Source organism: Gorilla gorilla, chromosome 4 (genome assembly GCF_029281585.2).
Source record: "Gorilla gorilla gorilla isolate KB3781 chromosome 4, NHGRI_mGorGor1-v2.1_pri, whole genome shotgun sequence".
NCBI classification, from domain to species: domain Eukaryota; kingdom Metazoa; phylum Chordata; class Mammalia; order Primates; family Hominidae; genus Gorilla; species Gorilla gorilla.
Window position 1 is genome coordinate 139848968 of NC_073228.2, and position 19731 is coordinate 139868698.

Below are 19731 nucleotides of genomic sequence, written 5' to 3' on the forward strand. Positions count from 1 at the left end.
GCACTAGAGGGCGCTGTATTCCAGTTCTTCCTGAGAAATAAGTCCTTTGTTCCAAAGTGTGCATTTCCATTGAGCAGATGTGAGAAGGCTGAGGGGAAGGCAATGTCCCTGCCCTACCTTGAGGAATTTCTCCATTCCAGGTCATGAGTCTGGTTTTTAAAACAATATCCATAATCACCGGTGTTTTGCCTCCTAAATAATCAGAAGGAAGATTATTTGGAAAACTAAGCATATATTTTATTGTGCAAATATTTCAGAGTTTCTTTTAAAATTGCCTTTAAGAGCTGATGTGCTATTTCCTTTTTGTGTGTCCTCAGTGGAGTACAGCATTTATTTTTTGAAAGCCAAATTTCTGGAAACAACCTAAAGTTATTTGGTACCAAGGAGATGCATATTCAAATCAGACAGTGCTAGATATAGTTTGCCATTGAAAGTAATAGCAAAAACCGTGATTACTTTTGCACCAACCTAATAGATATAAGAAGGTGCTAAATGTGTGACATAGATTCTCAATTACCTGAGAGTCATCATGATAACTCTTTCTTCCTGGCCACCCACTGCAAGTCCTGTTGCTTCTGTGACATGTTATTCATAATAATAAATACCCATGAAATCACCTCCCAACTGCAAAACTACAGCACTGATAGTAACTTAAATCTTTCTGTGTGGTCCTCTCTATCTAGTTATGAATTAACTAGAGTTCATTATTTTCTTGCTTCCCTTCGTATATGATTTTGTTATATAAAAAGGAAATTGTATTTTAACTGTTTTAATGTTATAAAAAGAATTATCATCCATTATGTGATCTTCTGGACTTTTTTAAACTTAAAATTATATTGCCATGATTCATTCAGGCCATTGTGTTTAGCTGAAGTTCATTTATTGTGACTGCTGTTGACTATTACATTCTATAACTTTGAGATTATTTATTGGATTTCACTGTTGATGGGCATTTAGGTCACTGAAGATTTTGCTATGAAAAATAGTGATATCATGAACATTCTCATACATATGCCCTGATACACAAATGCAGCCATTTCTCTAACAATAAACTTCAGTTAATTATGTTTTCCTCTAACAATCTACACATAAGAATGTAATCATTCTGCTGGCATTTTCTGCATTCCAAACAAATTTAAGCAGAAATTCATGAAGGAAGTTTCCAGAATGATTAGTTCAACGTATTCATTTCTTACCGACTGGCTAAACTCTAAGGAGCCAGAATTATTTCTGGTCCTTTGGACATTTGTATGGTCTTGTTTCCTCATAGTACTTGTTGTCAATATAACTAAGACAGAATAACATAGATATAATACAATGATGTGTAGAAATAAGTAGCTGTAATATGCATATGGCTAGATGAAGTTGACAGGCCCAGTTCCATGAGACACTTCAGATAAAGATAGGCCTCATTCTCACTCTAGTCCTTCCTGTAGTGCAGCCTCACTGTTTTCTTGGAATATGTTTTCTTGGACTGCCATCATTCATAATCATGTGGGTGAGTGGATGGAAATACCAGCAAATCCTTTATTATCCATGAAAGCAGCTCTCTCTCCAACCAATATGATAAACCTAAGGATATTGCTGAGAGTCTACTACCTAAACTCAACTTATTCATTGAATATGTATTAAATGTATGCTAAATCTAGCATTGTAAACCACTCGCTGTTCTTGTACCGTAGAAACACTTCCAGGCTTTTTCTTATTTTCAAGCAGAAAGGTTGCTAGTTTTAGAGGTGTCAAAAATGCAGCCTGGCCCAGTGCAAGTTCTCTTGTTTATTTATCTTAGATCTTCGGGACTGAGAAATCTTAAAAATAAAACCACTCAGATTCCATAGGTGACAGATCAAAGAGCCCGAAGAAACCAGTTCACTTGAACATCAGAGTGACAATGAGTTAAAATCAAAATGTTTTCTTTCTTGCATTTATCATGTTTCTATTTAAACTCAAATTTCCTTTTTTTAATTAAAAAATTTTTGTGGGTACATAGGTGTATATGTTTATGAGGTACGTGAGATGTTTTGATACAGGCATGCAATGTGTAATAATCACGTCATGGAAAATGGGGTATCCATCCCTTCATGCATTTTTCCTTTGTGAACACAAATTTCTTGAAGAGCAGGGTATGCATCCAGGTTTTTAAGATGACTTTTTATTTTGAAGATCTGACCATTGGCCTTCCATTTACAGGTATGCAGTAGGGTCACTCGAGTCACAGTTTTCAATGTGCACATGCGACTGTATGCCAGGATAAACTTTCTGCAAGGGCAATAGAGTTCCAAGTTTTTCTCCCTTCTTAATAGGACCTTTATACTTAATTGGCTTAATGTAGAACATTTTGACACAAAAACCTAAAAGAAAATAAGTATAATTATTTATCTGGGCTTCAGTAATCTTGAATCTGAAATTAAAAAAATAACAAATGGACAAAAAATAAAAAAAAGAATGTTGAATGAACTCAGGAGAGGAATAGATGAAAATGACAGAATGATATTAAAAAGGAAGACTAAATTACAAGATGCCAAAGGAAGAATAGATTCAAATGAAACGCTAATAAAGGCATTGAAGAATAATAGCAGGAAAATACTAGCTAGTTAGAAAAGGTGAGCCCTGAACAATGTCAACTCTAAAACATATTCTGATAGAATGATTGGGCTTTAGAGATAAAGAAAAATAGAAATAACTGGAACAAAAATACAAACTTTGCTAAATATCAAAAGAATTAAAAAGGCAAAGACCCAAGTAGAGAAATAGAGTACAATATAATAATTATACAATAAAATGGTGTTGGGTACAAATACAGGAGTCATGTCTGTAAATGTGAATGGCCTTATCTTGCCTATTAAAAGATGTCCCATTGGGTTGAAAGGCAAACCCCAATTGAATGCTGTATGGAATAAAACACAGCGATTGAAAAGGCTGAAAGTGAAGAGCTGGACAAAGATTTGCCAAGCACATGGACAAAGATTTGCCAAGCAATAAGAAAGCAAGGGCTATTGTCCTGTTACCAGAAGAGTGGAAATCAGGCCAAAAGGCATTGAAACAAGACAAAGGAAGATAATGTAAGAGGGTAAATGCCACAAGTCACAATGAAGATATAACAGTTACAACTATCCATGCACTAAATAACACAAGTCATCTATATAAAGCAGACACTACAAGAGATGCCAGGAGACATAGATAGAAACCCACCAATAATAGGAGACTTTGATACACTAGTGGCACTGCAAACCAGTCAAGTGAGCATAAAAATAAGGCTGTAAAATTATGCTGTCCAATATGGCAGCCACTAGCCACATGTGGTTATGCAGCACTTGCAAGGTAGTTAATCTGAATTGAGATGTGCTCTAATGGTAAAATACACAGTGGATTTTGAAGACTTAGTATTTAAAAATGTAAAATATGTCAATAATTTTTGTATTAATTACATATTGATATAATACTTTGAAAATATTGAGTTAAATAAGATTAAAATACCATGTTTTTTTTTTACTTCAACATGGCTACTAGGAAATTTAAAATAATAATAATAATTATTATTTTTTTTTTGAGACGGAGTTTCGCTCTGTCGTCCAGGCTGGAGTGCAGTGGCGCGATCTCGGCTCACTGCAGGCTCCGCCTCCCGGGTTCTCGCCATTCTCCTGCCTCAGCCTCCTGAGTAGCTGGGACTACAGGCGCCCGCCACCACATCTGGCTAATTTTTTGTATTTTTTAGTAGAGACGGGGTTTCACCATGTTAGCCAGGATGGTCTCGATCTCCTGACCTCATGATCCATCCACCTCGGCCTCCCAAAGTGCTGGGATTACAGGCACGAGTCACCGTGCCCAGCCGAAAATTTAAAATTATATATGTGACTTCTGTTATATTTCTATTGGATAGTTCTGCTGTAGAAGAGCTAAAACTGCATCAGGTAGGTTTTACGAATAAATATTAAACAAAAGATGTGCAAGACCTCTACACTGAAAACTACAACAACCATTAATATAACAGTGAAGGAAGACCTAAGTAAATGGAGGATATAATATGTTCATTGATTGGAGGACTCACTACTTTAAAAATATTAGTTCTCAATTTGATCTGTATATTTACTGCAGATTCAGTCAAAGCCCCAGCAGGATTTGTAACAGATTCTGTAATTTATTTGGAAATGCAAATAACCAAGAATTGCCAAGGCAGTCTGAAAGAAGAAGAAAGTCAATTCCAATTATGCATTCTGGAACTGGGGAAATAACCTCTTGGTAGATTGGAGGATGCACTGGGCTCACTGTAAGATGGACCCTAGTGAAAAGCTGTATTTACCACCTGACTATAAGCCCCTAGTCTGACTGGTGAACCACAGTGGCCTTTTAGATCTCCAGGAATTAGTGTCAGTTTTGAGCAAGTGTCCAATAATCTCTGAAGAGCCTAATTATTTCTTCCCTAATGTGCTGTCATCCTGCTAAACCATTGCAGGTCCCTTTGGGGACAGCTAGAAGTAAGGTTTACAGTATAAATTTTTGGCTGCGTAGCAGGACCCTTACGCAAAAGGACTGAGCCTCCCTTTTGTTCAAGAGGCTCTGGGACTGTGAACCAATTCAAGCCTGGGAATTTATTGGGAATTGGGACCCATTATTGTGATGACTGAAGTCAGCATTTTGTTCATCAGACCTGGAGCATTTCCATTCATACAAGTCCAATAAGGCTTTAGTTGGCTGCTCATCTATTCAGTTCCTGAGTCACCATGATTACTAGCCAGTGTCACAAATCTCTGAGATTTAGACGAATCTGATTACTGCTTCTGCTCTCACTGACCTTGGCATTAACTGTTAAGTGCCACTACAGAGGACACAGTTCAATGGCAGAAGTTTCCCTTGTGACATTGGCCTACAGAGGACAACCACTATATAGCTCCTCAAGGATGTGGGTTCCCTCACAAGATGCCTCTCACAGCCTTGGTGAGGAGGGTCTCCTCTGGACTCACTCCCAATAGGAATGCATATATATGTTCATTAAAAGGTATAAGGAAGTTCGTAGCAGCAATTTTATAATCATCTAAAACTGGAAACTGCCCAAAAGTCCATCTGAGGAAGAATAGATAAATAGATGAAAGTATACGCATATAATGGAATATCATGCATCAGAAAGAACGTGGATACAAAAACATAAATTGCATAATCATGATGTGGAATAAAAGAAGACCCAAAGAGTGCATGCTGTTTAATTCTATTTATACCATTTTTAGAAACAGGAAGAACTAATACATGGTGTTGGAACTTGGGATAGTGATTACCTTGCTGGGAATAATGACTAAGTGGTAGCACAAGGGATCTCTGGGATGTGGATGATGTTCTTGATCTGGGTGCTGATTACACAGGTGTATTCACTTTTTGAAATTCACGGAGCTATGCATGGATGTGTTGTGCACTTTTATGTGTGTATTTATACCTTGATGGAGTAACCAAACAACAAAACCAATACCTGGAGTACCAGGAGATCTAGCTTTACCTAAAACTTAGAAGCTTTCAAAAATATTTCACATTCAACTCTTGGCAGAAGTGCCAGCATTTATGATTTGTGGGATTTGAGTAAATGCAAGTATCTATCCATTATGGTTAGCATTGCTGAAAGTGGCTTTGTTTATAGATTGTTAAGCAAAACCACATGGGCCACAGGAAGGAATGCCTCCAATCAGCTGTGGGGTTTCGTGAAGTGTGTGCATGAAGCAGAAGTTTTCAGAGAAAATGGTGAAACGTCCTTGAAAGTGCCTCAGCTGGGAGAGGATCAGAAAAAAATATCTATCGGGTACTATGCTTATTACCTAGGTGACAAAATAATCTGTACACCAAATGTCTGTGACATGTGGTTTACCTATATAACAAATGTGCACATGTACCCCTGAACCTAAAATAAAAGTTTTTTAAAAAATGCATCAGCTAGTTTGGGTACACACTATATTCTTTCTGTTCCAGGTTTTATCATTTTGAAAGAAGTACAAAATCTCTACGTATGGAACCTGCGTTAAATAAAAGAGCGTCAACATCTCCAGGAGGCACCCCAGGTATAGACTCCACCTCTCTTACCTCTTCCAGATATTCGAACACCATTATTGATAGCATTCTTGTTTTGATAAGGTTTCTCCTGGCCCACAATCATTCCAGTGAATGGTGCGTACACAGTAGATCCAGCAGAGCACAAGATGTCCACACCCTGGTGAGGCCTCTGACTTCTAGGATGTAAATAAGAACGAACAGACTGAGGAACTGCCTTAGGGGAGCTTTACTGCCTGGGAACCTGGTGTTAGCCCACTGTTTCCAGACGAGGTACCAAAGCTTGAAGCTGCCAGAACATGTTGGGATGTCCCAGGATGCCTCACTCTGTTTAGCCCAATTTTAACCTCCCTCCCCACAGGTGCTAATAACCATATCATAAAGATGAAAGCATTTAAAATCGTACTTGGTACATAATAAGCCTTAAGCAAATATTAGCTACTATTATTTTATGGCATGTTGGGGGAATGAGGCAGTCCATGTAAGTGCATTTTCTAGATACCTAGATCTTGACATCTTCAAGCCCACTTTGAAAACAGCTGTCTTTTTATGGGAACCTATCATAAAAGTATCACATGTTACCCTAGTCTTATTTTTCTTGCAGTGATCTAGAAAAGTGATTGTAAACGTCACTTACTGTATATGGTATTTGAATACCATGAGTGATACCTCCTGGGTTTATTAAAGTGCATGGAGCCCAAATCCAACTATTCCAGATTGTGAGGTGCCTTGAGTTCGTCTTAGCAACCCCTCAGCTCTTGCTTCCCGCTGCTGTCACTATGCCTGCTCTCACCAGCCTCCCCTACCTTCTAATAGGCTGTCACCTGAACGATCAGTTTCACCAGGATTGCTGCAATTATGTACAAAGCAACACTGAGCAGGCTCAAGAGCCAAGAAGTTACTGTATCAATCAAGTGCATAAACTTTGCAGTATGAGCTGAGTCTGAATTTTGGCAATTCAAGGGACGTTTCCCATATTTCCCTTCTCTTAGTCCTGTTTCAGTATTTGAGGTTGCTTTGTAAGTAGTATCTGTATCTGTGAGAGTTCCCCTCTAGTTAGGATGGAGATCAGTGATATGACTGGACACATGGCTATTTCATTAGAAAGTGGCACCCCAAGGTGATGTTGGGTATAACTGAAAATTCACAAGTGTGACCCTCATTGTCTGGAAGAGATAGTGGTGCTCTCTCTCCTGCTTAGGGTCAGCCTCTAATATTCAACGTCCAGAGCCTGGACCAGTAACCGCGTGGTTTGGTGGGAAGAGGAACCAAAAGCCTGAATTCAGGTCCAGCCTTCACCATCTCCAACTGTGCTTGGCAGGTCCCTTAACCCTTTGGTACCTCAGTTAAAGTTTCTCTTCTGTAAAATGGGATAGTTGTGTTTGATAACCCTTTGGAAAAAAACAGGTGAGATAAGTGACTGTGTGAAGACATTCAGAAGGAAAACATTGTGTTTGCTCCCTGATCTTTTCCTTCTTCCACATTCTGATCCCAATTTACAGCTCATACTTGAAGCAGAGTTCTTGGAAGCTGCTCCAGAGACAGTGATGTAACTGGTTACATCTCTGGTTTTTCATGCTGTCAGAACTGTGAGCCCTTGAGGCAACCAACGTTGGGCAAGGACACTAAGAAAAGAGGTTAGGGACCAAAGGGTTAGGTGGTTGTTTGTGCAACTTCATACCTTTGAGCAGAGTACTGTCCACAGCCATGGCGGTCACACGTCCGGATCTCATTGGAAGACTTGCCAGCACATATATTAGCCCATGGCCCTGCCAGTGCTAAAGAGGAGAAACGTGAGAGCAGAGCTCCTGGCCTCAGACATTTCCTATCTCCATTTGCCTTATCAGTCACACAGTTGATCCTGACAATTCTGTTTTCACTGGACTTTATGTATTTATGGGAAGGTCGTCCTTCCAGAATTTTATTTCCTGATTCAGATGTAAAACTGGCTTTTTCCCTGGCCACAGAATTCTGCTTTGTGACGTTAGAGTATCAGTGAATACAATTTTTTTTTTTTAACCGGAGTCTCACTCTGTTGCCAAGCTGGAGCACAGTGGCGTGATCTCAGATGACTTCAACCTCCATCTCCTGGGTTCAAGCGATTCTCCTGCCCCAGCCGCCTGAGTAGCTGGGACTACAGGTGCGCACCACCACACCCAGCTAATTTTTGTATTTTTAGTAGAGACGGAGTTTCACCATGTTGGTCAGGATGGTCTTGATCTCTTGACCTCGTGATCTGCCTGCCTCAGCCTCCCAAAGTGCAGGGATTACAGGCGTGAGCCACTGCGCCCAGCTGAATGCGTTTCTTTATAAGCATTGGCCTCCATCATTATACTTTGCTTCAGATCCATCAGTAAATGGTATAAGTTGTGCTTTTCTATTTTTGTTTGCTCATTATCTGCCATGGGGATCACTATTTTTAGATTAAGCAAAAATAATAAAACAGCATGGCTCAGAAAATAATTTTAGAAATTGTAAAGTAATTTTGAAATGGTTAGTTCCACTAATCAAATCCAAGCAAATGTTTGAATTAAAGGAGAAACGAACTCTGTACTAGCCAAGTTTGTTTAACACTAGATAAATCTCTCATAGTTGCAAACATGGAAGAGGGAGATTCTTAGAAATAATCTGAAATGTCAAACCAATTTAGCCTAGACTGAGATTAGGGGTGAAGGTAGGAAAAGGAGTAGAACCAATTATATGAAAAATTATGAAACGTGGAGGAGGGGCTGCTTTCTCAGCAGACTTGGTGCAAACTGTGTTTCAGGCACAATTCGTTTCTTTACTATAGTAAGCACTTAATAAATGTTCAATGGAATTAAATGTCCTGGATTTCCAGTGTTAACATTCACAGAGAGATACAGTGAGCACACTCAACCTTGCACTTTGAAACAAACAAGCAAAAGCAAGAGCCTGGTAATTTGACTATTGATTTTATTTAAAGACATTTTACTCTTCATTAATACCTATCCTGTGAAGAGAACCTACAGAATATGGCCATTAAGCCTCTTCTTTAAAATACTTTTAAAAGGTGGGTTTCAAAAGTTTTATGCCTTGGAGCCAAGCTCCAAATCAACACCTTGATCAAGATATAATCCCATCACTTTGGCAACTAATATTTATCCTTGGGAATTGAGGCAAATATCAGACAGTGTAGTAATTTATTCACTTTTTCCTCCTTCGGTGAGTATTAAGGGAGCCATCCCTTTGTCTTAATCCACACCAGTCTCTGTATTAGTATCTGTATCAGAATTTGATTTTGGTCAAAATCAGAATCAAATATTTATATCAATTTTTATTATCTAGTTTTGTTCTAGTTAAGTCCCAGACCCAGACTGAAAGGCTTTGTAATGTCTTCTCAACCCACTATTATGTTTCCCTCATTAAAGAACCGGAACATTCCATTTAAATTACTTAAAACATTCTCAGGACCATGTGTCATTCCTATTTCATTTTTAATAGCCAAATACACAAGTCTTTGTTGTGATCATGCTATTAATGACTTTTTAATCTTTTTAGTCTTCCCCTGAAATCAGTTTTTAAAAGTTAATCAATATTCTAAAATTGCACTTTCAACTTACCAGTAGAAATCAGACCAGCCAAAAGGAGGGCTTTGGTGGAAAACATCTGGTTTTACTTCCTTTAGTTTCTTCCTCTGATTAGAGTTGTCCCCACACTCTCTTTGAAGAATATTCAAGTTTGAATGAATACTTCCTAGCTATTTAGCCTTAGAATTCTGCATCTCTCATTTCTTTAGTGTGAGACACAAAAAGTTTAAGAGGATGGAGCAAGTCAAGTTCTAATATTCCATGGATAGCTATTTGATTTGCAGGTAGGGCCTCTGTAAAAGCCTTTGATCTGAAGAAGCAGCCAATTATATTGGAAACACTGACTAAATATTAACAGAAAATGATAAGGCTAGGTGCATATCGACAGTCTTCTGGGCTGTGGCTTGTAGGAGAATGTTCGTGCGAATGATGGAATATTTAGTGCTGCCTGCTGGTAGATCTTTCTTTTATTTCCTTGATAGCACATATTTCAGAAGAAAATTGATCATTAATAATGTGTAGCCCTTCATAACATATTCCTTAATATATCCCTTAGGTGTTTTTGAATTCTCAGTTTAATTATATTTCACCTGTGTAATATTTGCAAATAACTTTAATATTTTAATAAAATTGCATGTATTCACCTTAAATATGTGATTTTTAAATGTTTTCTTGTTTATGATAATGGTAAGTTAACACCATTAAAAGCATCCATCAATAAAGGAAAAAAGATTAATTATAATATAGTCATTGATATGGTTTGGATCTGTGTCCCCACCCAAATCTCATGTTCAGTTGTAATCCCCAGTGTTGGAGGTGGGGCCTGGTGAGAGGTGACTGAATTATGGGGCTAGAGTTCTCATGAATGGGTTGGCATCATCCCCTTAGTGCTGTTGTCGTGATAGTGAGTGAGTGAGTTATGGTGAGATCCGGTTGTTTAAAAGTGTGTAGCACCTCCCCTGTTCTCACTTCCTCCTGCTTCAGCCGTGTAAGACATGCCTGCTTCCCCTTTGCCTTCCGCCATGATTTTCAGTTTCCTGAGACGTCCCAAGAAGCTACCATACTTTCTGTACCTCTTTTCTTTATAAATTACCCAATCTCAGGTATTTCTTTATAGCAATGCAAGAACAGACTAATACAGTCATACAACAGAGTAAAATATAACAATTTAAATGAAGACAATCTACATGTATTAACACAGCTAGATCTCTAGATATACTGTTGAATTAAAAAGCTATTTTTAGAATTATATATATAGTATCATACTATTTATAATATTTAAAATCTGAAAACAAGTAAATTAATCTTAATGAATGCTGTATGTATAATAAAAATATGCACAGACTACCTTTAAGGTAGTAATTACTTCTGGATAGTGAGAGAAATAAAACCGTGGAAGGATATACAGAGTACATAAACTCTAAAATATTTTATTTCTAAAAAAAGAAAAAAATCAGAAGCAAATATGTTAAAATATTAATTTGTTAATTATTGGAGATAGACACATGGATGTTATGTTACCCTGTACTTTTCTGGGGAATTAAATTTTCAGTGTGTTTCAAATATATGTTAGCAGCTCCTTTTTGGCTTAATATTAGATGAGCACCTGGAATTTTCTATGGAAGCTTCCCCATTTAAATTATGTGCCAGTAGCTGTGGGAGATTGGGATTGTGGCCCCAGTTCTTCACCCTCTCTGCGTCCACACCTTTGCCATGTTTCATGGGGGCAAAGGGAACTTTCCCCACCCTTGGTTTTGGGTTTAGCTGTGTAGCTTTGACCACTAAGATGAGGCAGAAGTGGCAGTGGGTCGGGAAAGCCTGGGTCCTCTGGGGCCTTAGTCTTTGCACACTCCTTCCTGTGTTTCTGCATCGCCGTGAGGCAGATGATCCTGCTGCCCTGGGAAGGGAATGGACGCCACGCAGAGCACAGTTGCCCCTACAAAATCCAGCTTAGTATACCCTATAAATGTATGGGCTTAACTGGCTGTCATTGGAAGCCACTGAGTTTTGGTGTGGTATGTTACACAACAATAACTAAACGATGCCAATGAGATTATGCACCTAATTGTTTTTGCTTCACACACAACCTTTCAAGGAGGCATCTAATGTATACAATATAGAATGCCAACGCATTGAATACATCAAGGATCTGAGTCAATGTACTGAAAGAATAGGTTAGTGAAACAAAACAGATGATTCAGAAACAGGCACAAATATATACAGCATGTAGTATACAATAGAAGTCATACTTTAAATGATTAGAGAAAATATAAGTCATTCTATTAACTGTATTGAGACAACATCTGCCAAGAAATAAAAGTGCAGTCTAGCATGGTGGCTCATGCATGTAATCCTAGCACTTTGTGAGGCCTGTGCGGGAGGATCACTTGAGGCCAGGAGATGGAGACAAGCCTAGGCAACATAGCAAAGCCCCATCCCTACAAAACATTTTAAAAAATTAGTCAGGCATGGTGTGTGTGTACGCAGTCCTAGCTACTTGGGAGGCTGAGGCAGAAGGAATATTTGAATCCAGGAGTTTGAAGTTACAGTGAGCTACGATCATGCCACTGCACTCCACCCTGGGTAAGATAGTGAGACCCTGTCTCAAAATAAATAAATAAATAAAAGTTCAATCCATATCAAAGTGAACCAAACATTTGTATGCAAAAGGAGAGAAAGAGGGAGGAGGAGGAAAGAAAGAAAAGAAATGAACTGAAGCCATAGAAATACTAGGAGAAATTATGAATGATTTTTAATGGTCTTGGTATGGGTTGGACTTTTCAAAGAATGTTAAAAAACCCAGAAGCACTGAAGGAAATATTTGATAAATGCGTTATAACAATAAAAAAAAATTTCTACAAAGCAAACAGTATCCTGATCAGAGTCAAAAGACAATAATCTGAAAAAAAATCTATAACCTATATAATATGACAGATAAGGAACTCATCTCCCTAATATATAAAGAATTCTTTAAAAAAAATAAAAGGTGTAAACAAATTGATAGAAAAATAGGCAAAGGCCGGGCGCGGTGGCTCATGCCTGTAATCCCAGCACTTTGGGAGGCTGAGGCAGGCAGATCACAAGGTCAGGAGTTCGAGACCAGCCTGGCCAACATGGCGAAACCCCATCTCTACTAAAAATACAAAAATTAGCCAGGTGTGGTGACAGACGCCTGTAATCTCAGCTTCTTGGGAGGCTGAGGCAGGAGAATCGCTTGAACCTGGGAGGCGGAGTTTGCAGTGAGCCGAGATTGTGCCATTGCATTCCAGCCTGGGCGACAAGAGCAAGACTCCGTCTCAAAAGAAAAAAAAAAAAGAAAAATGGGCAAAAGATAGCAACAGGCTTTCATAAAAGAAAAAATACAGATTACCAATATGTATTTGAAAATATGATCCACTTCACTTAAAATTAACAATTGTAGACCAGAATGAGGTGTAGTTTTTCACCCATCAAATTGGCAAAGGTATGTAGAAACATTTATTGAAAAGTGTAAGTTGGTTTAACCTCTTTAGAGTACAATTTTGCAATACCCCTCACATTTTTAAATGCACAAAACCTTTGCTCCAGCAATGCTATTGTTTTCCTACCTGTGGCCTGCTTTCCTCCTATTTTCCCTGCCTTCTGTATTAACTGTTTCCAATGTATCTTCCCCTCTGAAGCCAGTGCCATCCTCTAAACTGCAGAAGAGATGGTAGGAGACTCTTTTGAAACCCGTAATGGGATAGGACCTGAGCAATGTCATCAATGCTGAAAAGCTGATGAGAAACTTTGTAATGGATGGATCAGGCTGATGATACCTAATCCATCGTATTGTTATGAAGAGAGAGAAGGAGAGAGTATATCAGACATTTTATACCTCCTGTTGGAAATGCACAACACAACCTATAAAGTATTCTTGTCAAAAAATCAGGCTAAAGTCTTATAAGGCCATTAGCTCTAACTTTCAGTTTACAGGAACTACGCAGCACAGGGATGCATGTTAAATGTACCACAAGAATGCAGTCAGACAAATGCAGGCTGTAGGAAGTTCTACCAGATAAAGAACCTGGTTTCTTCAACAAATAAATTCTGAGGAAAGGAAAATAGAGAGAGGGGCAATCTGTGGATTAGAAGAGATTTACAAGATTTATCAACAAAATGCCGTGTATGGACTTTACTTGGAGTCTGAATCAAATGAGGAAATGATAGACAGAACCAGAGAATAGGGACAATTTTAACACTACTTGATGATATTAGAAATTATTCTGTGTAATTTTAAGCCTAATACATTAGGTGTTTGTAAAAAGTTCCTATCTTTTAGAAATACATACTGAAACATTTATGGGTATGAAATCATAGGATGTTTCAGATTTGCTTCAAAATAATCCGGGAGTTAGGAGAGTAGGTAGCATATAGATTAAGCACAATTGGCTATGAACTGCTAATTACTGAAGCTGGGTAATGAGTACGTAGAAGTTTACTATACTATCCTCTCCAGTTTGTTTATATTTGAAAGTTTTCCCACAGCAACAAGTTAAATAAAGACATTTGTTGGACAATTAATTTGTTGGCAATATCTTTTGAACATAAAAAAGTTCCCACACAGCAAGGAAAAACTGATTTTTCTGTAACCTTGGTGATATTTAGCTACCTATATTTTAAACCCTTTAATCAGTCAATGACAACCCACATCTGGTAAACATGCTCTTCAAAACAACCAATCAATAACAGCCCCTTGCTTCTGACTTTCAGCCAATTAGGGACAGACTCACTCTAGTAAGTGATTCCCAACCAATCAACAACAGTCTTACCTGAGCACCATGTCTTTTAATCCGTCAAACCTCTAACATTCCGAAAGTTCACAAACCCCCGAACTCCCAGCTTCCCAAATCCATACATAAATAAGATGAACAGGCTGCTCTGCTTGGAAAGATTGTGCCTGACCGACACAGCTCTTCCTAACTATTGTCACTCATTCAGCTTTGTCTTTTTATTTCAGATAGTGGGTTGAGTGATGGTCTCGTCCTCCTAAGAAACAGTTGATCCTGTCCATACCCTGCGACAGAGCAGCTTCACTCTTAGTTATACTCTCGCATGTGTACACGTTCAAAATGTTCATAGTAGTATCATTTGTAGTAGTGTAAAACAGGAAACAACCTATATGTGCATCAACAGTAGAATGGGAACAAATTCTGGTATTTTTGTTTAATGAAATACCTTACAAGAATGAGAATGAATAAAATACAACCAAATACATCGACTTAGATGACTCTCAAAAACATAATGGTGATTAGAAGAAAGGAAATCGGCTGGGCGTGGTGGCTCACGCCTGTAATCCCAGCACTTTGAGAGGCCGAGGTGGGCGGATCACAAGGTCAAGAGATCGAGACCAACCTGGCTAACATGGTGAAACCCTGTCTCTACTAAAAATACAAAAATTAGCTGGACATGCTGGCGCACGCCTGTAGTCCCAGCTACTAGAGAGGCTGAGGCAGGAGAATCGCTTGAACCCAGGAGGCGGAGGTTGCAGTGAGCCGAGATTGCGCCACTGCACTCCAGCCTGGGTGACAGAGCAAGACTCCATCTCACACACACACACACACAAGAGGAAATCACAGAACAATATGCAGTATATGCTTATTAAAAGTTCAAATGCATGCTTGAAACAGGTAAGCTTTATAAATTATATCTCAAGATGAAGCTGTTTCTAAAACATTTAGATACATGCAAATCTAAAGCATATATTGTTTAGGAACACATACATAGATGGTAAAACTATTAATATAAAGAAAAGCAAGAGAAGAGTTGACACAATTTGTATGCTGCTTACCTCCAGGAGAGAGGAAGGGGATGTGATCAGGGGCAGGCACCTGGGCTTCATGGGGGCTGATAATGCTCCTATAAACCTGTTGCTGGGCACAGGTGTTCATTTGGTTATTACCCTTTAAACTGTACATATATGTTTTATACATTTTATATTTTCCAGATTTTTATCTTCCAGTATTTCAACATTCACACACAATTTTATGTGATAAAAAATTACAATAAAAAACAAGATCAGAGTGGAACTGAAGGAGATAGAGACATGAAAAAGTCTTCAAAAAATCAGTGAATCCAGTCGCTGTTTTTTTTAAAATAATAAAATAGATAAACCGCTAGCTAGACTAATAAAGAAGAAAAGAGAGAAGAATCAAATGGACACAATTAAAAATAATAAAGGGATATCACTACTGACCCCACAGAAATACAAACAACCATCAGAGAATACTATAAACAGCTCTATAGCAATAAACTAGAAAATCTACGAGAAATGGATAAATTCCCAGACACATACACCCTCCCAAGACTGAACCAGGAAGAAGTTGAGTTCCTGAATAGATCAGAACAATTTGTGAAATTGAGGCAGTAATAAATAACCTACCAACCAAAAAAGCCCAGGATCAGATGGACTTACAGCTGAATTCTACAAGAGGCACAAAGAGGAGCTGGTACCATTTCTTCTGAAACTATTCCAAACAATTGAAAAGGAGGGACTCTTGCCTAACTCATTCTATGAGGCCAGCATCATCTTGATACCAAAAGTTGTCAGAGATACAACAACAAAAAAAGTCAGGCCAATATCTCTGATGAACACTGATTCATCAGAAAGAACAAAAATTTTATTGAGAACAAAAATTCTCAATAAAATACTGGCAAGCTGAATCCAGCAGCACATCAAAAAGCTTATCTACCACAATCAAGTTGGCTTCATTCCTGGGATACAAGACTGGCTCAATATATGTAAATCATTTTTTAAATAATAAAAAATATTATGCAATAAAAATTGTTTAAAGATTTTTTGCAGAAGTCAGTGGAGGCAAGCTTACTGTGCAGAGTGTATTGTAACAAGTGCATTCCCTGTATAATTTAATCCTCGCAAAAAGCTGAGCAATAAAGCTGAGGAAGCTTGAGGCTCAGAGAACTGAAGTGACATGTTTAGTGTTCCACAGCTGGATGTGCCAAAGCCAAGGCTCAAACTCTACTAGACTCTAGAATTCATACTTTTACATATTTTGTTATATGGTTCAATGAATGACTTATCATTCATACACAGCCTTTCTCATATTTCAGAATTTGAAGCTTGACAATCAATACATCAGTTTCATTTTACTACCTCTAAAATGAAGATGATGATATCAACCTTCATAGGATTCTTGTAAGAATTAAATGAAGTAGTATTCCTAAAATAATTACATTAGGCCAAGCACATACAAAACACTAAAGCTGGGTGCAGTGGCTCACGTCTGTAATCCAAGCACTTTGGGAGGCCAAGGCAGGTGAATCACAAGGTCAAGAGATTGAGACCATCCTGGCCAACATGGTGAAACCCTGTCTCTACTAAAAATGCAAAAATTAGCTGGGCATGGTGGCACATGCCTGTAGTCCCAGCTACTTGGGAGGCTAAGGCAGGAGAATTGTTTGAACCCCACAGGTGGAGGTTGCAGTGAGCTGAGAGCACGCCGCTACACTCCAGGCTGGTAGCAGAGCAAGACTCTGTCTCAAAAAATAAAAATAAAATAATAATTAATTAAAAATAAATAAAAATAAAACACTTAATAAAATTCATCCTCACCTGCTTTCTTATCTACTCTAAAATGGAATTAGATGTAAACATCAGTTATTTTCCTATGGGAGCCAAATATAATCACCAAGATACAACCCCAAATGCCATAATTCAAAATGTTGAAATTCCAAAAGATCAAAATCCTGAAACTATAATTCTGGAAAAAAAATTAAAAATTTTTTAAAGCTATGCATTTACATTTTCAAAAGGAGATTTACTTGAGACACATGAAAACGTGACAGAGCACTATAGGCTACTTTACACAATGAAATAGGCAAAAGTACACATTTTTGCAAGCATAAGCACTTGGGTATACTAACAACGGTCATATGAATATAATAGTGATGAGAAAATGAATCATATGCATAAAGAAATAGGTCAAAAAGGGAACTGTATAAGTACATATTACTATTGTTGGAAATTGTGTGCACCCAGATTTAACATTGCAGTTATCTGAAATACTGTGATGCACAACCCAAGTCTTTTGATGGGATCAATCAAAAACCACAGTGAATCACCATCATAACATACAGATGTCCAAAGATCTGAGATCTTGAGAAATTTTATCTCTCACAAATGCAGATGCACAAAAGGAACATCTCTTTATTTACTGAAGATGTTTCAACGTTTTTACGTACAGGCACGATGTTTACACACAAAGTCATTGTTGTGATAATATACTTTTGCGAAGTCAAATTTGCAAAAATGTACGCAATGAATTAGAACTTTCTGAAAGTCTCTACACAATTTATACCTCCAGTATTGGAAATGATGCAAAGACGAAATGTGCATAGTGAATTGTAAAAAAAAAAATGCTGAAAATTTAAAATAATAAAATAAAACTTAGAAAAAACTAAAAAGGAAGTTTTGCATATGAAGAAATATGTTACAGGAATAGATTATAGGCATTGTGCAAAGGTAGTCTGTCAAAAATGACTTTCACAAGCATTAACTGTATTTTGAAATCTTGCATTTCAGTGAATAGCTGCTTTTTTCCTTTTAGGACATGGCTTTCCTCAGAGAATATGTTCGCCTTCATTTTCTATGTGGCACTGCTCTTTTAAAAATTCTTCTATGATTCTGTATACGACAACATAATAGCCTTCCCTATTAAGTTTTCCCATCTTTGGTGCCTTGCTTCTATGTTGTTTTGGGTACATAGAAGTTCATTCTCAGAAATAATACTGGTCCAAAACTATTGCGGGTCTTCTTATCCTATCATGCACATAATTATTTTCTAACCAGGCAGTAACTTCACTGGCTTCTTCAGGCAAATGTGGCTTTAATTCATTAAAAGCCCCCGGAATGTAATGAGATGGCAGGAATGCTAATGCAGGCAACCGATGGCTTTTTAAACTGAAGTTTTCATTGTTGCCGTATAGCATGACCAATCATCTGAATTTTCCACCAATTTCTTCTCTTTAAACCACACTTAATTCCCAAATAGAGACACTAACGAGGTAATAGTTCAGCCTAATATGACACAACTATTCTGTTATTGTGATCTTCAGGATTTTAAGATGTGAGGGATTTTAGACTTGAAGGATTTGGACTTTAGAGATTTTGATCTTTTGGAATTTCAACCTTTAGGATTATGGCATTTGGATTGTGTCTTTCAGGATTATGATCCCAAACTGTTTCCAATGTCCTGTGGCTGGAATAGGTTACGGAAACCAGAAGATTTCATAATAAGGTGACCTTGTTTATAGGGCAAATTCTGGAGGCCCCCATATGCTAAACGGGATGTGTACCTCGAAAAGACTCCGGTCCATGTTCTGATTCTAAGGCCCTTGCTGTGTCGTTAATAAAGGTTAAAGATGTTTACACCTCTGCTGTGGGTAGGCAGACATTTTCCCCTGTCATTAGTTTTTCCTATTCTGTTATTTCTTTCTGGTAAGCCGTTGGCCAAAAAATCATTTCCTTTTCTTCTGTTAAAGCTAATTGTGTCTTTTATTGATAACCTGCCTATTGATATGTAAGACATAGCTATATTGATTGTTCTAATAATACCAGCAATACATTCTTATTGCAAAAATTACCCCAACATGCAAAAAAGTATAAAACAAATCCCCACTAATGTTTTTGGTGTATGTATTTTTCTTTTTCTTTTTAACTTGTGTTGATTATCGGGAAAATATCAGTGTTTTATTAGATGCACACTGTCTTCAACTGAGCACAGCACTAGAAGTAAAATGCAGGAAAAGAGTAAAGATTTGTATAGAATGTTAAATAACAGAAGAGTTAAAGTATTGGACATGTCTGGGTGCTTTTATTTGGATAAAATTTACATAACACCATTTGGTTTTACTTAGCTGTGGGAATAATGGGTGAGAGGGTATGGAAATCAGAAATCTCTTCAGTACCTTTGATTGTTTATTTGATCTGCAGTTTGGAAGCCTTTGAGAAAAGGATGGAGAACATGTGCTTTGTAAAGGGTTGTTGGCTGGGTGTCCTGACTAAACACGCGGGGATCCCTCCCTCTCTCCTCCTCCTGTGTTTCAGTGGAAAGAACCTACCCAGAAACAGCAGGCTGTGCTAGGCCACTGCCTTATTAACCAAATGCATTCAGAAACC

General features: G+C 37.9%; 1 protein-coding gene across 1 annotated transcript; it reads right to left on the reverse strand.

The window, feature by feature from the left end:
* Positions 1-867: 867 nt before the first annotated feature.
* LECT2 (leukocyte cell derived chemotaxin 2) lies at positions 868-9851 on the reverse strand. The gene is made up of 4 exons (XM_004042545.5): positions 9609-9851; positions 7709-7805; positions 6061-6206; positions 868-2351 (listed from the first exon to the last, which is right to left on the reverse strand). Exons 1-4 carry the CDS (start codon positions 9652-9654, stop codon positions 2185-2187), a joined length of 456 nt encoding a protein of 151 aa, XP_004042593.1. The 5' UTR covers positions 9655-9851; the 3' UTR covers positions 868-2184.
* Between the last annotated feature and the right edge of the window lie 9880 nt (positions 9852-19731).

What these genes read in the sequence shown, in the direction of transcription:
- LECT2 (XM_004042545.5), bottom strand. Translation starts at nt 9,654, where the DNA reads ATGTTTTCCACCAAAGCCCTCCTTTTGGCTGGTCTGATTTCTACTG. An exon ending in GGCTGGTCTGATTTCTACTG is followed by an intron (nt 7,806 to 9,608) that starts GTAAGTTGAAAG and finishes TCTCCTCTTTAG; the next exon opens with CACTGGCAGGGCCATGGGCT. An exon ending in GGACAGTACTCTGCTCAAAG is followed by an intron (nt 6,207 to 7,708) that starts GTATGAAGTTGC and finishes TTTACATCCTAG; the next exon opens with AAGTCAGAGGCCTCACCAGG.